We start from the raw sequence: 23,010 nt of genomic DNA on the forward strand, positions 1-23,010 counted from the left end.
TTGTGCATTAGTTCCGCCCACTACCGGAGAAAGCGGTAGTTCTTAAAAGCTAAAAGAGAATTCCAAAGGAACTCCGTTATTTTGACAGCAAAATACAACAAAGAATATCGTTTACATGTAGCGCGTCAATTCTGCATGTAGACTCTCTCGCGCTCTCTCTCTCTCTGCGTGTGTGTGAGATAAAGCGACGGCGAGTCCTGCGCTTCACACTAGAGTTTACGGTACGTTAAATACAGGTGCGTTACACATCCATTCAGATGAACTGAAAAACAGCACAGATCGCATGACGGAGAGTGAAACTCTGACGCGCTCAGTCAGTGTTCGGCGAGTGAAAATATATCTGTGCTAAACTTATACTTAGCGTCCAACTCACACACTGGCCAGTAAAATCTGAGAATTTATTAGCCAGTGGCTAATATTAGACATAATTTAGTCGCCCAGAGTGAAGATTAGTCGCATATGCGAGTGATTTACTCGCAATGTAGAGGGTTGGTTGGTCAACGCAATGAATCTGCATGACCACACTGAACATGTTGTGAAATCTGCATAAGGAAAACCTTTACGTTTTCCTTATGATTACGTGGATTCCTATAGAAATGGCTGGATTTTACATGTGAAAACTATAAATGCGACCTCATCTTTCCCAGCTCATAGGGAACATTCTCATTCTGGCAAGGTTCTCAAAACATTATTTATATGTCATTCATGGAGCATTTTTCTGAAACTGTTTAATTGCGTGTTCGTCTAATAAATGTAAACGTTCCTTTTTAAACGTTACATTATTTTTTACTATTTAAACGTTGCAAAAGTATGTCTAACATTTGCAATAACCAAGAAAAAAAGGTTTTAAAACATTTCAAATTTGACATTTTGAACATTCATCGAACATTAAGAACTCATGTTTTCATAACATTCGGAGGAACGTTAATTTATGAATACTGTTATGACTTTTTATGATTTTTATTTTCAATTTTATCATAAAAAGGTGGTGTAATAAAAATTCCTAAAATGATAATAAATCAAACAAAAACCATACTGACATTTTAAAATATCTTTAACCTTTAAACAATCATTTGAATTACCGTATTGACCCGAATATAAGACGATGTTTTTTTCTTTGAAATACATCTGACAAAACATGGTCGTCTTATATTCAGGACAAAATGTGTTTTACTGAGAAAAAACAAGATTTGGTTTTTAAAAAGCCTTTTTCCAAAAGGTACATCTGGAAAAAGGGGGGTCGTCTTATAATCAGGGTCGTCTTATATTCGGGCTAATACAGTACTTAATTCCATTTTTATATTCCACTTTTTCCATATTGCAGTGTGGAATTTTTTCCATCATTTTTTGAGTCCGTCAAGTCTGATTGCTTATAAAAGTAAAAGAGGCTTGAGGTACCATTCATATCTACAGCAAAAACCAACACTGACCATTATTCAGAAAATTTTCAATAATTTCAACAGAAACCTACGCAATTGACTCTTCTCAGAGAGTTTGACTGACAGGTGATCTGACCAATCATAACACCGAATCTGTCATTTTATCCGACAAACAAATCAGACAGGAGAGTAGATTAACTTTGCTGGACTTGAACTTGAAAAATAGTGTGTATTGACGTTGTTCCACGGTTGAAACGAGATACCTTCTGATTAGGGGTGTAGCGGTATGAAAATTTCTTATCACGATTATAGTGACCAAAATTATCACGGTTATCAGTATTATCACGGTATTGTTAAAATGTGATGGAAATGTTCAAAAAGTACTGACACATAAATCACTTCAAGTTTTATATTTAAAATCAACAATAAACAAATAAAATGACTTTTTGTTTGCATAATCACTAAAACAATAACATTACCAATGATGTTCAGATTTTAAATGACAACAGTTTATCTAACAGCATGTTTAAATATCTAATGTAAATGTTCAAATAAAGCTTTGAAAATAATACATTTCAGCCTTTAAATAAAGAAAAGGGTTAAGTCAAAATGATAATTGATTAGGGTAATAAATTATCATATGTATTTTATCTGCTCCATAAATAATTCTAATTCTAAAATCTGAATTTTTTTAATGTGTAGAATCCACATAAGCTTGTTTTTCATCAACCGGTTAAAATTTACAGCAGGACATGCAAATTCGGTCCATTTTTGGCCAGACAGAAACTGCTGCACACAATCTGAACGTAAATGTAACTCTGTAAATCCACTCTATGACACTAGGTGGCGCTTATGGAAAAGCTGAATTTGACACAAAACGAAACTACTCTGCGTGCTGTGCGTACGCGAGACTTTTACTGAAAACTGTGCTTTATGCTGGATAGTATTTATTTATCCTCAGTTGTTCAAATCGCAGTAATCGAATACGGTTATAATGATAAATAAAATATGAAACGGTAATACCAACCGTGGGGAATTTTATCATGATTTATCGTCAAACCGGTAATCGTTACATCCCTACTTCTGATGTTCATTCATGTTTATTTCGTGCTATAACTAGTAAATATGAAAAGATGTTCGGTTCACGTGTCGCTTGAACTGAGGCGCATTACAACTTATTAAAGAGCCACAAAACGGTATTTACAGTTTGAATTTCGTACAAAACAACAAAATTTGAAAGCAAAGACTAACCTGCTCTGTCTTGTCTGTCGGCACGTTGTCAGTTTCCTCTTTGCTCCGCAAAGTATTTTTTAGTGCGTGGAAACATGATGCAACAGTAATGAAGGGGACGGGTTTTTGCGAAGGGTCAGTGGAGAATTTCGCAAATGATTTTGCACACACATTTCGCAATAAGTTTGAGTTGGTCACACAGATTAACCACAGCTGCTTGGTTTGAAAGTCACTTCATACATCATTACACTACTGATAACAGACAACGGACCTTTCTGCCTTCAATACTGTGCCGAAATTTCGCTAACGTGACCTCACCTTTTTCCAAAATGTGAATCAAGGGGAGAGAGAAACACAGGGGCAGAATGAGTGTACACATAAGGCCCTCTTGAGGCAGGGAGGAGCTGAAAACGAGAAAGCGAGAGGGATACCCACAGGCCACCCGGCAGCCAACAGAAGAGGCAGAGAGCGGCAGAGGCAGTCAGGGGAGGCGGGGAGAGTTATTAACTTAGCCCTGAAAGCCCTTCTTAATATAGGGTCCGGCGGTGATAGCTAACAGAGCCTGGCAGAGGTGACAGCTCTTGGACCTGCTTGAGGAAATCCAATTGAGAAGCAGCCAAGAGGAACAACAAGCTCAAAACAGATGTTCCCTGCTATCGCAGAGCGCAACCGCGTATACAGCAGAAACACCCTCTCTGCTCTCAAATTGGACGCAGAAAAAAATAACAATGGGGATCATTATAACATCCACGTTTCTGTGCCTTCCCAGCTGTCTGGTACAAAGTTGAACGACTCGGCTATTCAGAGGTTTAATATCTCGTTATACGCTGAATGGATGCTCAGATGCGTCTGAAGGTTAGTCGTCACAAGATCACATATTCAGACTTGTGAAACGTGTAAAAATATGATAATAGAATATGGTATTATGCCATTTCTGAGGACAGTTTACTAAGCAAATTCTCTACTGAAACATGAAAGCTGATATGATTGAGGAATTTCAAACATGTAATGAATGAAAAGAAATTTTTTGCATTGTGTACACAGCTTTGTAACTGAGCTCTCCTAAAAGTTGTTTGTCTTATTTAATGTTGATAAAATCAGTTTATTTTACTGAATTGATTCACTTGATCATTATAAGCTAGTTCAAACAAACCGTTTCATTCATTTGACCTCCTGCACAGCACTATTTATTTATTGTTTGTTTGTTTGTAAATAGCATAATGTCTCAGTTCATCACAATGTTTTCCACTGATTTTGAGTTACGTTAAAGCATTTCATAATATGTTCTAATTTTACTGGTTGTATTTAGTACAAATTTATTTGTTCAATTTTTAAGCTATCACCACAATTGAGATCAATTTTTTTTTCAGATTAATAATAATTAATAATAATTATATAAAACGTTTCATTACAATATGTAAATGTATATAAAATTGTAATATACTACAATAATTATAATAAACTGTACAATTAAATATAAATTGTATAACAAATTAAATAATTTGGATATAACCATGTATTTAATTTTTTTTAAATTACATAAATTATATAATGTCTATATTTTACATATATATATATATTTATTTATTTATTTTAAAAAAATAAACTATTTAAATTTAAATAAACTGCATAATTAAATACAGCATAAATCATATAAGAAATTATATAACTTACACATAATTATGTATTTTGTTATTTAAATAAATGACAAAAATTACATAATTTGTGTGTGTGTGCACATAACGTGTTATATGTTAATATTATGTTATTTTAGTACATTAATGTTATAATATATTAAAAACTATCATTATAATAAACTGCACAATTAAATATAAATTGTATAACAAATTATATAACTTGCATATAATCATACATTTTATTTTTTTAATTATATAATGTGTGTGTATATATATATATAATGTATATTCTATAAAACATTTATATAAAATGTTTATGATATTAAAATATTTATAAACAGCATAAATCATATAACAATTATATAAATTACACAATTATGCATTTTATCACTTGAATGACATAAAAAGATGAAGTCTTCTTAAGAGCTTCAAGCTATTTTTTGCTCAGAGCTTGTAGGGTAGTAAACAACTTTTTTCAAAAGAGTAGCTTGATTTTAGCTTCACATCTTTTAATAATTTAATTAAATGACATCTGCTACAGTTTATCTAATGTACAATCTAATAGTTTTCCCAAATAAAAAAGTCCAAAAAATGGACAACATTCTTTCACAGAATTGAACATTAATCTTGACATCCAGTGCATTTCACTATTCATTTGTTTTGTGCGTTCATGACTAAAATGAAAGAAAAGGCAGGACACTAAGAATCCAAAGTAACTAAATACCAAAAGCTCATGGGTCACATGTGTGCCGAAGAGAGTGAATGGTAAACAAATTCGCTTTTAAACAAGACAATTTCACATTGCATGCTTCGAAGGGCCAAGTCAAACATCCTTGCAGAAAATTGATACAAACTCTTAACACATGGGTCAAGCCACACTCTTTGAACTCCAGGAGAAAAGGAGGCCCAGCGTGCCAAAACACTGTTTAATTAAAAATACTTAGGCATCCAACAGACATTTCTGAGTGCCCCCGCTGTCAGAACGCATGAGACCGCCCTGCCAATCTCAGGCAAATACTAATTACATACTTTCCACTGAAAGCAAGAAAAATGTCAGGCTTCTCACGCCTAAGACGGACCCGGATCTCGCAGAGTCGAGCAGAAAATCGAGCAGCTCATGCATTTGGGCAGAATTTGATGTACTGTAAATAAGGTTATTTGAAGCTAAATATTATTGTAACAGATTTTATATTGCAACATAGCAATAAAGATTTGATTTAGAACAAAATCATGCCTCTTGCACAATAATGGGTGTCTGGGAGTCGTCTTGCTTTCTTCTTCAGATTCGAGTGGGCTGGGGGTTAATGGCACATGCCCGAGTCATGCCACATGCGGTTAAGACACTTTACACCGAGAGCATCAATCCTTATCCAGCATAACTCGGCGTGGACGTCACATGCGTTTAGGGTTGACCACGGCTCACGGGAGTCCTAAGTGAAAACGAATGGTAGTTCATCGACATGAGCACTTCATTCGTCTTCGTTTTCCAGTCTCTTTCGCAGTCTGTGTTTTTAGACCCTGTCTCCTCGACGGTGTGAAACAGTCTTCGTATTGTCTGATCATTTTAGCTAGACAAATCCTTCCTGCAAGAACATTATGTATAATATTATGATGTTTGTTATTTTATGTTGGACTGAATCAACTAAATGACTCAAAAATACATTTAAAATGCAATTCATAGATAATCATTTGAATACACATGACCTGTGATGCTTGTTTTTTTCTGAATTCAAAATGTATTTTGTTTTATTTTTGTGGGGCTTAAAGAAAAAAAAAAAAGACAAAGAAAAAAATCTTCATTGTGCAACAGGCCAAACAATGCACAGAAAACAAAAAACACTACACCAAACAAAAGAAAAACAAATTAAACAACGCAAAACAAAAAACAAAGCAAAACAAAACAAAACAAACAAATGAAAAACAAAAATCAAAACAAACAAAAAACAAATGTATAATTATTTACAAAACATTCAATGCTGATGTTTTATTTTTAAAAATACTTTTAATATTCTAAAAACATTTGTCTGGCAAATCAAAGTCAGTGAGGTGGTGTAACAAACATGCAGAAAGCCATTTTACTGTCATATGAAAATAGGTCAAGGTCACGGTGCTGTTTAAGAATATCATACATTTTGACCTTTTCATGAAAAAGCTAAATTAATTTGGGTCAAGTGAAATAACATTCAAGAAAGATGCATAACATTTATGATTAAAAAATCTGGAAACTTTTATTTTAAAAATTAAGTGTATTCAAGGTCAATTAAAATGTATTCATTCATTAATTTTATTTATGTGCCTTGATAACACCTTTAAACATTTTGAGACATTAAATCTAAAATAAAACAAAACAACAACAAAAAATAAAATAGAAAAATACAAAATAAAATAATACAAATACAATTCGACAAGAATACAAAGATCGCAAACCTGGCACTTGCATTTTGATTTCCATTTTAAAAACTCATACCTCCATTTGTCATTGACCTCTACATAAACTTTAAACCTGAGTCTTTCTGTTATGAAGAGGTGAAAAGCCTTAAAACTGACTACCATAGAATTCAAAACTGCCAGCGAACCAAACTCAACTACTTGCCTTTTTTCCAGGGCTAATGAGTCGAGTTTTGACGCACTTCAAGCATTAAGGTGGTTTTCGACCTGAACTGGGCCCAACTCAAAGGCAGATGATTGGCACATGCTTTGACTTAATGACGGTAATTACTTAGAAAAACAAAGCAGGAGACCACATCTGCACAGTGTAAAAGCCCAGCTCCGCGGCCGAGTGCCGAGCTGTCAGCGGCCCTGTGCTTTTTCCCACCTAGGGTGGGTAAGTCTTAACACAAGCCACCGAAACGACGAGAACCAGATTAATACGAATCAACATATCCTTGTAAACAATCGTTAGGGGCCAGGCAGCAGGGGAAACGTCACAAAACGACAGTCCTGCCACACAGGAAGGGCAAAAGGGCTGCAATGTTTCATGAACTACTCCTGTTTTCATTTTCTTTACAAATTTTTCATAGTTTCACACTGGATAAAACAGATTTTTGGTTGTTTTTTCTTTGGCAGAATGTGCATGGACGACTTCAGCGGCAAAATTTTAAGACAAACTAACAAGTAAAAATTTGAGGTTTGTTATTGTTTAATAAAAGTTTACAAGCATTTTTTTCCTTTTTCATGATTATTTTTTTAATCAAGAATATTATGAAGCTTCATTGAAAGTTATTTAACATGACCCAAATTAAGCTTTCAATTCAAGTTTGAATGCAATCTTTGTATTCTTGTTGGTTATATTATACTGCTCAAAATACTGCTCACTAGTATTTTATTTCATTTCGATTTAATGACTCAAAAAATTTTTAGTGGAGTAGTTATCAAGCAAAAAATAAATTTCAAACACTTCATTGTTTAATAAAAGTTTTCAAGCATTTTCAATCTTTTTTTTCTCTTTTTTTTTAATCAAGAATATCATGAATCTTCATTGAAAGTTATTTAACGTGACCCAAATTAACCCTGATTTTCATAAAAAGGTAAAAATATGTGATATTGTTAAAAAGAGTGTCTACAAGGATCTTCTCTGTAATATCGTGACTTGTTTTATTGGTTTTTATTTTCAAATGACAATAAAACGCTTTTCTGTATACCAGTTACACCACACTGACTTTGATTTTACAGACAAGTTTTTAAAATTTATTTAATAAATTTAAAATAGTCTTTTAAATGAATTTGTCATTATTTATGTATTTTGATTTTTCATTGTTTCACGCCAGAAAAATGTGGGATTCCCCTTTATTTACTGTCAATAAATAAATCTTAGCACAGATTTCTGGTGGATTTGTTGTTTATTAGAGCAGAATGTGCGCGGACGACTTCAGTTTTAAGACAAACCGACGATTAAAACGCTTCATTCTAGTCAACAACAAGCACGCCTCACAATTAGGACTTCTTTCACATGAAATAATGATTTTAAAAAGACCACGGCCATGAATAATACATACCGTGTTTATTTTGGATTTCATTTCCATGCAGAAAACGAATTGCTCACTAGTAAATTGGCATCAGCGTTTGACAGTCTTTACGGAAGAAAAGAGAAGAAGAGGAAGAGCTTTTCTCTTGCCCGGCCTGACCCAGTTCTGGTTAATTATCTGCAAAGTATACATCAAAGCCCACCAAACAGTCCGCAGCACTCAGATTAAACCAGATTTAAAAGACATCCACACAAACCGCCCATCTCGTGAACCGATATCAGCTGAAATCATAAATCAGCCACCATTGTTTCGATGTAATTTGGGTGTCGGAGTGGTTTCTGACACCAGAGGTTGAACATGCGAGGGTCGTGTTGTTGTAAGAGGGGTTGCGAGGTCATCCCCAGCGGGTCATGTGATCCTCAATCTAATGCCAGAGTAGCCGAGTGATTTGCTTTCCTATGACACAAACTATTACTACACAGAGCCGACAGGTAATTATAAAGCAAATAAATGCGGGTGGGTGCCAAACGCGACAGGCTCTTTTGGTGATACGTGCGAGCTGTGGAATTCCCTTTCTTCTCAAGAGGAAATGTGTTACTCGCAATGATTATTCCTCACTTTTTGGCCAGATTCCAGCATCAAAGTGCCATTTTGCTGTATGCGGTAGGGCCCAAGCTCACACTTCAACGCTAGATTAAAATGCTAATGTACATTATTGCATATATTAATAAACTCATGTTATTATTGCTCAGACCTGAAGTAACAATATGCACTAGAGGTCGGGTTTATTATACTAAACTAAAACTAAACTGTCCTCATTAAACAAAAAAAAAGAAAAGAAAAAAACATTAATTGAAATAAAATAAAAAATAAAACTTTTTACCTGTCAAGACAACATCTCTCATCTCAATTTAGTTGAACTTGATGTAATAAAATAATTAAACTTTAAAAAATAGAAATTCAAGCTGAAATAGTTAATAAAAACTAAACAGACATAAAAAACTACTAAAAATGGCAAAATACAGTACAAAATTACATTAAGTCCTCATTTAAAAAAAACACTACTTGGAAATTTTTTTTTTTTTATTTTATTTTAGCTAGCTGCCAAGACACTTCTCATTTTAATTTAGTTTAACTTGATGTAATAAAATAACTAAGTTACAAAAAATGAAATAGTTAATAAAAACTATATAGATATAAAAAACACTAAAAAATTACAAAAATATACATTAAATAATCATTAAAAAAGCATTACTTAAAATTAAATTAAAAAATAAAACTTTATATTTCAGCTAGCTGCCAAGACAACACGTCTTATTTTCATTTAGTTTAATAAAATAACTAAGCTTAAAAAATAAATAAAAACATCATATGATGCGATTTCAATTTTTCCTTTCTCTTTGGAGTGTTACAATAGATATAAAAAACTACTAAAAATTGAAAAATACACAACTAAAGTACAAAAAACGTCATTAAAATTAAAATGAAAACAGAAAACGTAAAAATAAAATCTAATTCAAAATATTAATAAACACGAAATCATAAACAATACTATACTGCTAGAAGGGTCATAACTCTAACTAAACTGTGCACAAGGGCACAACTATTATCACATCTAAAAGCTTTGTTTCCGCTTGCTGAGACTCATTCGGCAGGATATTTGTGATCATCAGTAGCGGCTTGAATTTTTCTGTGTTTTCCATCTTAAACAATTCCACTTGAAAAACATTTCCCTGGCTGGGGGTTTGGGGACCGGCTGACCATGGAGGCCAGAGGGAGTGAGAGACGAGCTGGACACCTGTCTTGACTGAGGGATTCCTGTCCTGTTTTTGTTTGTTACAGAGTTTTTAAAATTAGACGCCTGTCTCTTTGTGAGGGGTTTGCGGCGCTCTTCCAGCTTGCCCCCCTGTGGACCCCAGTGCATCCATGCCAAAATAATGTCCCAAAACACTCTGTTAAAGAGTTCAGGAGGTGTTTGTGGAGACTGTTGAAACAGTGTTTGAATATGGAATCCAGTGCTTTTCACTTCACATTTCTATTTTTTGCTTTAAGAACTTTTAGAAGAAAAAATACCAATAAGTCTAATAAAATGTAATTTAATTTTACATTTAAGTTCTTTAAAAAAAACATTCAAAGTACCAACTGAAAAAAAATTATATTTTCAATAATTAAAATAATAAAATAATTTATGTTATGCTAAATAATTTATGTAATTAAATAAGTAGATAAAATTAAAATAAAAAATAAATCATTCTTTGGTTGAAGGATCCACCTTACTTTAACGCCCAAAAAACTTCTACATCCCGAGTTTGTGACCCCAAACCCCCTCTCTATCCTCAAAGTTATTGATAGAGGGAAATTATGAGCGTATAATGCTATGGACAATGTATGGTGGAGGGCCTATTATATACGGGTAATGGATAGCACTGAGTTTTTGAATGACATTGCACTGAGATTGGATGACGGAGGGTCGTGCGATTTATGGCCAAATGAAGCACCTCCACTTCCCCCCACCCCATCCTCACCCAAAGCTATTTATTTCCAGCCTGATAGAGAAGCACATAGTGGTGTTTATGGTTCAGGAGTTTGTGAATAATCAGCGAGTTTTGGGGTTGTATGAATGGGATCATGTTGCTTTCGAGTCGTTATGTTATTCGCAGAGACATTAAACTATGTGTCGTCTTCTAAAATTCACTAATTATCATCAGTAAGAATGCCTACAGGTAAATTAAGCCTAATTATGTCATTGTATTGTATGTATGTATGTATGTATTGATTCTGGTAACTGCTGAGTTCACAGTACCATAGTACCATATGTTGTAGAAATGTTACACTAATGTTATTTAACATTTCTTCAAAGAAAAAAAAGAGCAGATAAAAACACGTCGCAATGTCACACTCAAGAATGCCATTTGAACAAATTTGTAACAGTCTGAGCAGGTTTAAAAAAAAAAGCTTTTTTTTTTTTTTAAACGTGATCCTCAATCAAAAAATATCTAGTCAATTCCTATACAACAGTCATATTCTATATATATATGTGTATACATATACATATATACACACACATATATATATATATATATATATATATATATATATATGGGCTGTCAGTCGATTAAAATTTTTCATCTAATTAATTACATGGTGTTTCGATTAATTAATCTAATTAATCGCAAAATAAATTTGAATGTGAAAATACCCACAAAAGATAATTTAAAGCTATTTTTGTGTTAAATGAGAAAGTATCAAGTAGACATTACTTTCACGAGTTCACACTTACATATAATAAACAGGGAAAAGGTTATGCGTATTTGGCGTGCTGTCCGAGGGGAGGGTTCCGAGCTCGGAATTTTGGCCCAAACCCAGAGTACCAGGTCAAAAGAACTGCCTGTAGAGCTCAGAAACAGGTTTGTGTCAAGCCACACATCTGGGGAAGATTTCAGAAATAAAATCTGCTTCATTGAAGGTTCATAGAAGCATGTAGACTCTGTTACCCTTAATGGAAGAAGTTTGAAACAACTAGGACTCTTTCTAGAGCTGGCCTCCTGGCCAAACTGAGCGGATTCATTCAGAAACTAAACACCACTGTGCTGCTCAGAGATGCGCAACAGTTCTGCTGTGGCTTTAAAGGTAATTTGTTCTCTGCAAAATTGAGCAAAAGCACATAATATTGTGTTTAAAAATATAACACATTATCCACTTCTTGTATAAATCACATTTAAACTGTGATACTCTGATACTCGCGACAAACAGCACTCGTGTGATATTGCTCTCACTGCTGGTGTGATATCACTTATCATATGATATAAATATGAGACAAAAACTCATACAGGGGCATTTTTCGCCCCAATATCTTGAATTTTAGGGCATAACTGCATTTATGGAGTTGTTGCCCTGTATCACATTTGACAACAGTCTGGGGACGGGTCCAGTGCGTTAACTGCATTAAAATATTTTAATCGCATTATTTTTTCATAACTAATTAATTAACGTATTAAACTGACAACCTTAAATGGATTGAAAAATCACTTTGAAATCATGTAATGTTTTATGCTTAACATAATTTAATTTATGTATTAATTCTGAAACAAATAAATAAAATGCAAATAAAATGCTTTCTGAAATCATAATTCACTCGAACCTACTCAAGAATAATATTCAAACCATTTGTATCACTTTAAGCGTGTTTTACTGGAAATCACATAAAAAAAAGTCTTAAATAAAATAATCAAAACATCTCTAGTTCATTTCTATGGGTCGTTCTGAATACCCCACGCAAAAGCTAAAAGCCTTCAAAATTTAAATTTCTCCAAAATAAAGCAATTTTATGCTTTTTTACATAACTATAAACTCAGCTCTCTAAATAAGTATGATTTGTTTGTCGTGTTGCTTCCCTCACTCAAAACGACAAAGTGCGGCCAATGAAAAAGGCTTGTCAACATTATTCCTTTTATTGATTTAACAATAAAGTCCTCTGGCTTAAGTTTTATGTTGTTATTGCCGCCTATTGAAAATACAATGAAACATGGAAGGGGAAAAAATCCCGACAGGAATTTCACATAAGACCATCAATGCCCTCTGGATAAAGTGCGCCTGTTATATTCTTCAAATTTTCAAGGGCGTTGCTTAGAAAGCAGTCGTGCCAATGAAATCACGAACTTATCCTCAATCAAAGCAGCTTCAGATGCTAGAATGTTTCATTCACCGCCCCATGCCGTCTGCATTCATATGAGCGCATGCCGTCTCTGCTTCCTTTTAAAAACCATGGGCCGTACCGAAGTATTTAAGAGCTCACAACGTCTATATGAACCACTTAAACACAAGGTCTGCTGCTCTAAACGACTCAAGCACTCTGGGTACAGCGGCGGTACGTTCTCGACGCATGTCAAAACAAACACTGAGAGCGTGCGGCATAAAAACTTTCGTTGACGAGAATTATCAACGACTTCATAAAACTTTAGAAGAAGTTTGTCGTTTCGTTGCTGCTGGAGTGGTTGGTTTTTCTAACAAGGTTGAATTTACAATGCAGTTGGGTAAAACGCACAGTTTTATTGTCATTGTTCGCAGCCACTTTGAAAACAAAGGGTGGAATTTAGTGAGAAAACAGCTCGATCTGGTTGGTGTTTAACACATGGGAGTTATATTTTCACCTGTCACATTTGAAAAGGAAGAGGCTGGCAAAATATCCAAGCGGTGAAACGATCACACAGAGGCCTGCAGTGATTTCCTGTGGATTCTGCATCTCCCAAAAAAATCTCTGACTCACTTTCTGTTTGGACTGATTCCGAGCCAAAATCTTTAGTGACATTCATAATCATTTACAAATTAGGGCTGACTTAAGTTTTACTAAAAATCTGAGGGTATATTTACATATACCTAATAAAACAGTGTTAAATAATGTCTGGTTGTTCATTCAGTTTAGATTTATTTGATATATTTTTAGGAAAAAGTGTATGTGGGGGGGACAAACAAATATGTGTGTGTGTACCTTTTTTTTTTTTTAAAGACATTAATATTTTTATTCAGCAAGGACACATTAAATGAATCAAAAGTGACATTTATTATGTTACAAAAGATTTCTATTTCAAATAAATGCTGTTTATTTTAAACTTTCTGTTTGTTAAAGAATCCTGAAAACTTAAATATATCACGGTTTCCACAAAAATATTATTCAGCACAAGTGTTTTCAACATTTATAATAGGGCTGTGCGATATTGAAGAAAAATGCGATATGCGATAACTCATTAAATAATGCGATATTCGATATGCGATACGATAATGCTTAAAGTGCCACATGCTCAGATGAAACAGTTTTACTCAGCTGTTGCTGAGTCAGTTCTGTGAACTTCTATAACTATCTTGTGTCATATATATATATATGGTTATTTGTATGTATGTATGTACCAATAGTTCCTGTAAAACCACAACAAATTCCTTGTGTTTGTGCACACTTAAGTGGTGAATAAAGCTCATTCTGATTCTAATAAGAAAGCACCCCTACAACAACTTCTGAAAGTGAACGGTAGTGTTTTACTCGAGCATTACATAAAAATGTCATTTTAACATTAGTGTAATCATATTAACATGAGTTTAGGAACTGAATAATAAAAAGGAAAAATAAAACACTGCTTAGTATTTAATCTTTACAATTCAATATGCACTGATTCTTATTTAAGCTACAAAAGTTATTTAGGTAATTATGATTATGATTATCTCTTTGCCTTTTGTTCATGGCCCCAAATATTGCAAGCTGTAGCGATACGCATATTGTATTTTAAACTTTCTGTTTGTTAAAGAATCCTGAAAACTTAAATATATCACGGTTTCCACAAAAATATTATTCAGCACAAGTGTTTTCAACATTTATAATAGGGCTGTGCGATATTGAAGAAAAATGCGATATGCGATAACCTTTGCCTTTTGTTCATGGCCCCAAATATTGCAAGCTGTAGCGATACGCATATTGCGATATGTACATGTGCGATATTTCGATAATTTCGATATATATTGCACAGCCCTAATTTATAATAATAATAAAGGATTCTTGAGCAGCAAAGCAGCATATTAGAATGATTTCTGAAGATCATGTGACACTGAAGACTGGAGTAATGATGCTGAAAATTCAGCTTTGATCACAGGAATAAATTACATTTTAAAATATATTCAAATAGAAAACAAATTGAAATTATATTTCACAATATAAAAATTTCTGAAAATTATTTTTGTCGATTTCAGAATTGTTAATCATGCACAGAACAAGATTAAAAATATACCGCTTTGTGTTTTGAAAGCTACTGTACACATTTTCCACAAGACAGCAGAAATCATTTTTATATATTTGCTTTGATAGTATAAGACACTTTTTTCAAAAACATTAAAAAGTTATTTTAATTTAACTTTTTAGTTATCATCATATATTATCATTAAGATTAATTTAATAATTCAGCAAAAAAAGGCAAATAAATAATTTTTCCCCACCAAAAATAATTATAGTACAAAATACATATATGTGTTTTTAACTTTTTCAAAATTCTAAAACAAGCCTTACTTGATTCATGTAAAATCAAACTTATACTATCAATCTGTCAAGCTATCTGATGATACAGCAGTTTCCAGGGCTGAAGGACACAAATAATTATAGTTGAATCACTAGAAACGGACTTGAATACTACATAACAAGCACAGACCCATGAATACTGTAGGAAAGCAGACAGGAATCCATATGTAAATATTATTTATGGTATGAACTAAAGCATGATTACAATAAAAATACATCTAAGGAAAACAACATCCACATCTGCCACAAACTTTAATGACCTTCGAACACACACGTTTAGCTGACGCGTCCTCAGAGGAGACACTTTACACACATGCCTTTAATGTGCAACTTCTCCTATGGCTTGAGATGTGGACAAACAAACAACAGCAAACGAAAATGAGTAAACCAACTAAACTGCGACTTTGTTTCAGAAAGGCCTACATCAATTATGACTGTGTTGAGACATTTTTTAATTAGTGCGGAAAATGCACTATTTATAGTGCGGTTTAATGATGCGAGTCAGGCTAAATCTCTATTGATTTTCTTGTGATACATACAGCTCTATTACAGAAACAACTGATTAAGGAGCTGCACAGATCGCAAACACACAGGCTTGTAACCAATAAAGAATGACACACTTTTCTTTCTTTGATCGAAATAACACACTGTGATATTCTCTATCTACAAATGAGATCCTTTGACAGTACTGCAAAATTTGTCGATTTAAAAATATTTATAAACTAAAATATATTGCTTTGTGTTAGGCAAATGAACACATCTGTATTCTCTATTTTGATTTTGCACCTGCTTAAATGTGGTTCATGTTTTTTTTTTTTACAAATATTCCAAATGATTTTAAATTATAATAGAACTGCATTAATTCTAAATATAATTCTGAAAATTATTTTGGATGATCTCAGAAGTGTTAGTCATACACAAAATGACAATAAAAAATATTTGTAAATATAAAATATACTGCTTTGTTTTTCAAATACTACAAAACAATATTGAAAACAGAAAGACAAAAAATACAGACTTAGTATATTTAGATTTTGCGCCTGCTTAAATATGGGACTCATATTGAAATGTATAATAAATATATATTTTAATAATTATAATTTAAAATAAACATTTTAAAATGAATAAAATAAATGATCAAATTAACCTACATTTCTGAAAAGTATTTTTTTTTTGGCAATTTCAGAATTGTTAATCATGCACAGAACAAGATTAAATATATTTATAAACAAAAATATACACAGGTCAGACCTGTAGATGATGCAAGATTTGAACAATTTATTGCAATATTCTGTATATTTTAATTTTGTGCCTGCTTAAATATGGGATTCATAATAAATATACTGTATTTTAGTAATGATTTAAAATAATAATCAAATAACATTTTAAAAAGTAAAAGTATTTTTTTGTCGATTTCAGAATTGTTAATCATGCACAGAACAAGATTACAAATATTTATAAATAAAAACATACCACTTTGTGTTTTAAAAGCCACTCTACACATTTTCCACAAAACGGCAGAAAATTAAAAACCGGACAGACCTCCAGATGATGTGATATTTAAATAATTTAAAACAATATTCTGAATGTTTTTATCTAGTGCCTGCTGAAATGTGGTATTTATATTAAATTAATAATAAATCACATACGTGTGTTTTTCTTATTTAAAAATTAATTCAATGGCTAAAGTAAATTACTAACTAAATCAAATTTTCCCAGAATGTTCAAAGCAGCTTGGCTGCATTAAAGCCGAACTCAACAACCATTAATAATGATTTAACGGGAAAAGGAAGTAACAGAGGAGGAGGTCTTTCGCCAAAAATAATTTCACCTAGATTCTGACAGTTACTAAAAGAGAAACGCTGGAAAAGGAGATTTTCAGCGTTTACCAGAAGTCTGGATAAAAGTTCACTCCACACACAGATGCTCTCAGTCTGTTAAACAGCAATGATCTCTTCACTCCCCACAGTTTACCAAGCGTCGAGAAACACTCTTACCTGCAGCGAGTTCAGGAGGCTGAAGATGTACGCGATAACCACGGAGAACGGCACCAGGACGCCACAGAGCCACGTCAGGCCCAGGATCGGCAACAGGACCAGCACGGCTTTCACTGCCGCCCTAAAAGCAGACGAATGATATGAAAAACACTTTATTTTATTATATTGGTGCATATATACGATCGTACACACACACAGACAGATTTCAGGGGTCACAACAGGAGCTGCTGCTTATTCTCACATTGTGACAATTTCCACGCTAAATCGCTTTTAATTCTGTTTAGTATAAAATTACCTCCCTATTCAGGTAACCGCTAAAGCGAACCAGCTGCGGTCCGAACGGGCCCTGCCAAGCGGAGGAAGCGTGTGTTTGATTTTCCTTGGAGTCACACACACAGGGGCCTTCTGAGGGCCCCCCACCTCAGCGACTGATGCTGGAGGTCCAGACGTGTCGAAATGTTGGGTACGTGTGGCAGCTTAATTTGCGTTGTGGTTATTTACTGAATCTACAAACCAACATGAGAATCGGTATAAAGGCCTGTTTTTAAAAAACATAACGCCGGGGTCCTGCAGTGACCGAGCTGTCTGAAAGTTTACTCTTGAGGGGGGGAAAAAACGTCGAATCGTTCCATTAATGGGCCAAAAAACAAACAAAACATTTGATGTTGGAAGAGGCTGTAATGTGCAAATAGATCATTTTAATAGAAAGCCAAACTGACTAGGATCAGTCAGACGGGAGCACAGCTGTGAAAGGGCGCCTCCATGTGGCCACATGAGAAAGCGTACCTTATCTGCTCGGAGACCTGCTCTTCTGGGCTGGTGTTCAGAGTCATCATCAAAGATCTCCTCTTGGCTGTGGCCATGGTGATCACGACCACCCGGTGATGTTGAAAGAGGCTGTAATGTGCAAATAGATCATTTTAATAGAAAGCCAAACTGACTAGGCTCAGTCAGACGGGAGCACAGCTGTGAAAGGGCGCCTCCATGTGGCCACATGAGAAAGCGTACCTTATCTGCTCGGAGACCTGCTCTTCTGGGCTGGTGTTCAGAGTCATCATCAAAGATCTCCTCTTGGCTGTGGCCATGGTGATCACGACCACCCGGGTCAGAATCATGATATTCACCTTAAATAATAAAAAAAATTTTTTATAATAATAACATAAATAATTAGAATCTATAAAAAGCATTATTATAAATATTAAACATGCACATATATATGTACAGTAAGTGCACACATATAAAAAAGAAAGTGTTAACACATGAGTGTGTTGTAATTTTTTGTAATATGTAAATATACATAAAAAATATAAACTTTATACACGTTATATATATTAATGTAATAATTACTGCATTGTTATTATACAGCCTATATATTAACATAATAATAAAAATTATTTAAAAATGTAATTTAAATTATATATGCATTTATTTTATTATGTTATTATTTTGTTATTAAATATATATAATAAAAACATTTGTGCCGTGTGTTATTTATTGTTGTTATTATTATAAATATTAAATATACACGTATATGTAAGTGCAAATATTTTAAAAAGAACATGTTGCCACACATGTATTTTTTGTATTATATAAAAATAAATAAAACAATATAAACTTTATACAAATGTTATATATTAATGTAATAATTACTACATTATTAATACATAGCTTATATATTAATGTAATAACTAAAAATATAAATACTTTTGTAATTTACATTTTTAACTGTATACCAAAAAATAACACGCTATATTATTATACAAATATTGCATATTGTAACATTATAAAAATACAATAAATTAAATATATGTGTAATAAAAACATTTTATATTATATATTTGTATGTGTATGTATTTATTGTGTTATTAAACACACCTAACAAAAACATTTAGCATGTTATTTATTTATGTTGTTTTATTTATTTTTGTTGCTGTTGTTGTTATTATACATATTAAATATACACATATACGCAAGTGCACATATATAAAAAAATTAAAAGAACATTTTGCCACACATGTGTATATTTTTGTATTATATAAAAATACATGAAACAATATAAACTTTATACAATGTTATATATGAATGTATTAGTACTCATATATTAAAGTAATAATAAAAATTCTACATAATACTTTTTTGTAATTACATTTTGTTTTGTAATTTATATCTTTAACTGTATATACCAAAAATAACACACTATATTATTTAAAAAATATTGCATTTTGTAACATTCAAAAAAAAAAAAAAGTAACACACATATTATAAAACAGGTTTTTGCATATATAAATATAATTAAAAAACTAAAACGTTTATATTATATATTTTATACATGTATTTATTTTATTATGTTATTACTGTTATTAAACATACATACAAATATTTTTGCATTTGTTTTTCATTCATTCCTTTATTTATTTATTTATTTACTGCTTGTTATTATTATTATTATGATTATAAAAGAGAACACTGATAGAAGTAAAGACACACCATAATAATGAAGATGACTGGTCCTGCAAAGCCCCATATGACGCCGTTCTGAACACTGAGCCAGCAGTGGCCATCCGCTGAGTAATTCCCAGCAGCAGAGGCCAGTGTGATGGTAACGATCAGCGCGGGCAGACCTGTTAAACGACACACATTTCTATATCACACATGGCGTTTTAAAGCTTGAAAAGTATGCTTATGCTATTTTTATTTTTTTGCGGTAACGGTGACACATTTTAAGGGTGACTTAAATGTGCAAATACTTTGCTGTACAAGGTTGAATATAAATGTCTCAGCTTACATGGCAGGTGTTGACTATCATTTTTCAATTTTCTACAGTTTGGATGTTAATTTAAGAAAAAGTAGTGCAAAATAAAATCAAGTATATGTGAATATTTAGTGCTATCAAATCAACCTGCATTCCTGTACTCTTGAACCGACTCAATAACTGCGCAGTACAACAGATTGAAGAGGAGATTGGGGGCGGACTCGCATTACCCCAGCCAATCAGGTAGTAGTATTTCATGTGTCGGTCCTCGCTCAAATTAACGCTCACTACTTTGCTCCAGAGCAGCAGGCCCTCCACCAGCATCCAGCTGAAGGCTGCCATGAAGAACAAATGCATCAGAGCTGCCACAAGCGTGCAGGCCACCTACAGGGCAAAGGTCAGAGAGCAGGCGGGTCAAGGGTCAAAAGATCAAACAGCCACACAAACGCAGCCGTACTTATCCAACGCCAAATATGGCTACAGCACTAATGTCGTTTTAAGACACTGTCAGACTGCTGCTACTGAGTTTGTTCTAAAAATAGACTTGGTTTCTTTTTTTAAAATTCAATATCATAGGCCTGATAGCATTTAATAAAGCAATAAGCCACTAGAGGATGTGCGTTCGAGTGATTTTGAACTTGACACCCTTAAACATAGTAAAAACACTGTAACACATGACCTTGCATGGCGTATACTAATATTAAATAGAGCTGATTCCGATTAAACAGATTGTTACATTAATATTATTAATACATTTATATCACAGTTTTAAAAAGAATTACAATTTATTGTGTACAGCAGTGTTGTTGCAAACTAAAATAATAAAAATGGTGTTACGTTATTGAAATAAAGCTGAAATTGGATGAAAACTTTAAATAAAACTTAAAAAAGAAAAACAATTAAGACGTACTGAAATTGAATAAGCTGAAGTACTAAAATTACTGAACTAAACTTAAAAATTATTTATTTAAAAATGTTAGCTCAGGTCCAGTAACTAACATTAATAGATACACATTTTGAGTTGAATAATGTATTAGTAAAAGTTACAATGCCTTAAATGCTTTAGAAGTATTTTTTATTGTTAGTTTATTTGTAATAATAACAAATTATAAATGTAAATGTTTACAATGTTTTAATTTAAATTATTAATAATATCATAAAATATTCTTATGCATAGCTGTGCTGTGCTGTTATCAACTAAAGCTAAATCTATAATAATTTTTTTTAAATATTACATAAAGTTTAAATTAAATTAAATAAATATTAGATAATAAAACTTAAATAGAAAAAATAGAAATGTTGCCTTCACAATTAACTGAAATAAATAAGTTTAGGTTGAAGTACTAACATAACTAAAGCTAAAACTGAAATAAAAATAAATGAATCCTATACAGAAATATACATTTAAAAATAATAATAAAAATGTCAAAGCCACATACAATTATTAAAACTTAAAATAATTAAACTACAATTAAATTATAATAAAATAATTATAACTAAAATTTATTAAAATAAAAACTGCAAATATAAAAATAAAAGCTAATTCAAAATATTAATAAATACTATAATCGAGCATATAAATAATGCTAAAATAACTGCTGTATAAATAATAACAAAAATTACAAAAAGCAATGATTTAGCATCTTAATCATTAATTAATTAAATATTCTGTTAAAATATACCAACAATTACAACCTAATTTTGAATATTATGCTACCAAATAAATGTGTGAAAAACACCAAACCTTATTATGAACAGCAGAACCGCTGCAGAGAAGGACAATTTGAGCACAAGTCAGAGACACAAAAAGATTTTTGTGAACTGATGTCCGATCTGATTTCGGGATGCTGTTAAAAAAAAAATACAAAACACTTTTTGTCATATATGCATTTTTCGCAATCATTCAGACACATTTTGAGAATGACAAGGCAAAAAACTCAGGCAAATTGTATGTATTTTGGTAACCCAGATGCAGTATGTGTGTGGGTTGATTAGCAGCAAACAGGCCATCAATCTCTTAAAGAAACCAGCTTGGCTGATACTGCGTTGATTAACCTCTCTTTGTGTGACCCTTCCCTTTAATTAACTCTCCTGTAATGCCACCATAAAACTTCAGCTTCAGGCTCATTTGGCACAGAGCGCTAATTAGCCGATTAGTGGTTTTCAATACTTATTCAGCCTCACAACTGAGTGCTATTGACGGCGTGCTGCTGAGAGTCAAGCAAATGTTATGCTGTCGTGACCCTTCTGAACCCAACACTGGAAGTTAGACATCAGAAAAGAGAGCGAATCAAATGCTGCCAGGGCACATGCAGGAGCCCCAACAGAAGCACACGGCTCTTGTCATGCAGGTAGTGCATCGGTGAAAAGCACTTACTCTAACACGGTAAACAGCATCAAGGTCACCACCAGTGCGCAGAGAGACGCTCCGGATCCGATAAACGTCAGCTTCGTCAGAATGCTCTCCTCTTTAGCACTCCACTGCGGGGAAAAGACCCATCAAAACACAACGCTCTGTCTGTCTCTCAATCTAACTGTCTGGGAAACATACGTTAACTACCGTGTATATGAGGACTGATGCCATTAGTGCGCTGGAGTGGCGCTTAGGCATTAATGTGAGATCAGATTTGCTTGTTATGAAGTTCTGCAGACGAACTTCTCACATAATGCTCAATACAAACCACAAAGACTACTATTAAGGCCCGCTTGCGTTTGTAAGCTAACAGTGGCCTCTATTGGACAGATTGTGTTATAACAGGAAAATGTGATCAGTGAGGACAGTATATTTATGTAAAAGATCAAACAGCTTAGATATATGTAATATATCTTATTATTCTACATTTATATTTGTATATTTTATAACATATTTATATATTAGTTTGTGTGTGTGTGTGTATATAAATGTAAGTAATATAAATAAATATAGTATAATAAAAACAATATATGAAGTTTATCTGCAAAAACAGATAAGTCAGTTTTTTTTTTTTTTTCAT

At 32.9% G+C, this 23,010-nt stretch overlaps 2 protein-coding genes across 2 annotated transcripts in view; both read right to left on the reverse strand.

The window, feature by feature from the left end:
* LOC107717996 (adhesion G protein-coupled receptor L3-like) overlaps nucleotides 1-18,107 on the reverse strand; it is a 76,514-nt gene extending 58,407 nt beyond the window's left edge. The window contains exons 1-2 of the mRNA XM_016524909.1: nucleotides 18,052-18,107; nucleotides 17,266-17,386 (exon numbers count right to left, since the gene is read on the reverse strand). Coding sequence (XP_016380395.1) covers nucleotides 17,266-17,386; nucleotides 18,052-18,101 — 171 coding nt within the window. The 5' untranslated portion in view covers nucleotides 18,102-18,107. The remainder of the gene's footprint in view (nucleotides 1-17,265; nucleotides 17,387-18,051) is intronic.
* Nucleotides 18,108-18,215: 108 nt separating this feature from the next.
* The window catches only part of LOC107717987 (adhesion G-protein coupled receptor D2-like), a 7,991-nt gene continuing 3,196 nt past the window's right edge, over nucleotides 18,216-23,010 (reverse strand). The window contains exons 8-12 of the mRNA XM_016524903.1: nucleotides 22,395-22,498; nucleotides 21,762-21,864; nucleotides 20,248-20,401; nucleotides 19,753-19,886; nucleotides 18,216-18,389 (exon numbers count right to left, since the gene is read on the reverse strand). Coding sequence (XP_016380389.1) covers nucleotides 18,216-18,389; nucleotides 19,753-19,886; nucleotides 20,248-20,401; nucleotides 21,762-21,864; nucleotides 22,395-22,498 — 669 coding nt within the window. The remainder of the gene's footprint in view (nucleotides 18,390-19,752; nucleotides 19,887-20,247; nucleotides 20,402-21,761; nucleotides 21,865-22,394; nucleotides 22,499-23,010) is intronic.

This window comes from Sinocyclocheilus rhinocerous, unplaced genomic scaffold (genome assembly GCF_001515625.1).
Source record: "Sinocyclocheilus rhinocerous isolate Xijiao unplaced genomic scaffold, SAMN03320098_v1.1 scaffold2468, whole genome shotgun sequence".
NCBI classification, from domain to species: domain Eukaryota; kingdom Metazoa; phylum Chordata; class Actinopteri; order Cypriniformes; family Cyprinidae; genus Sinocyclocheilus; species Sinocyclocheilus rhinocerous.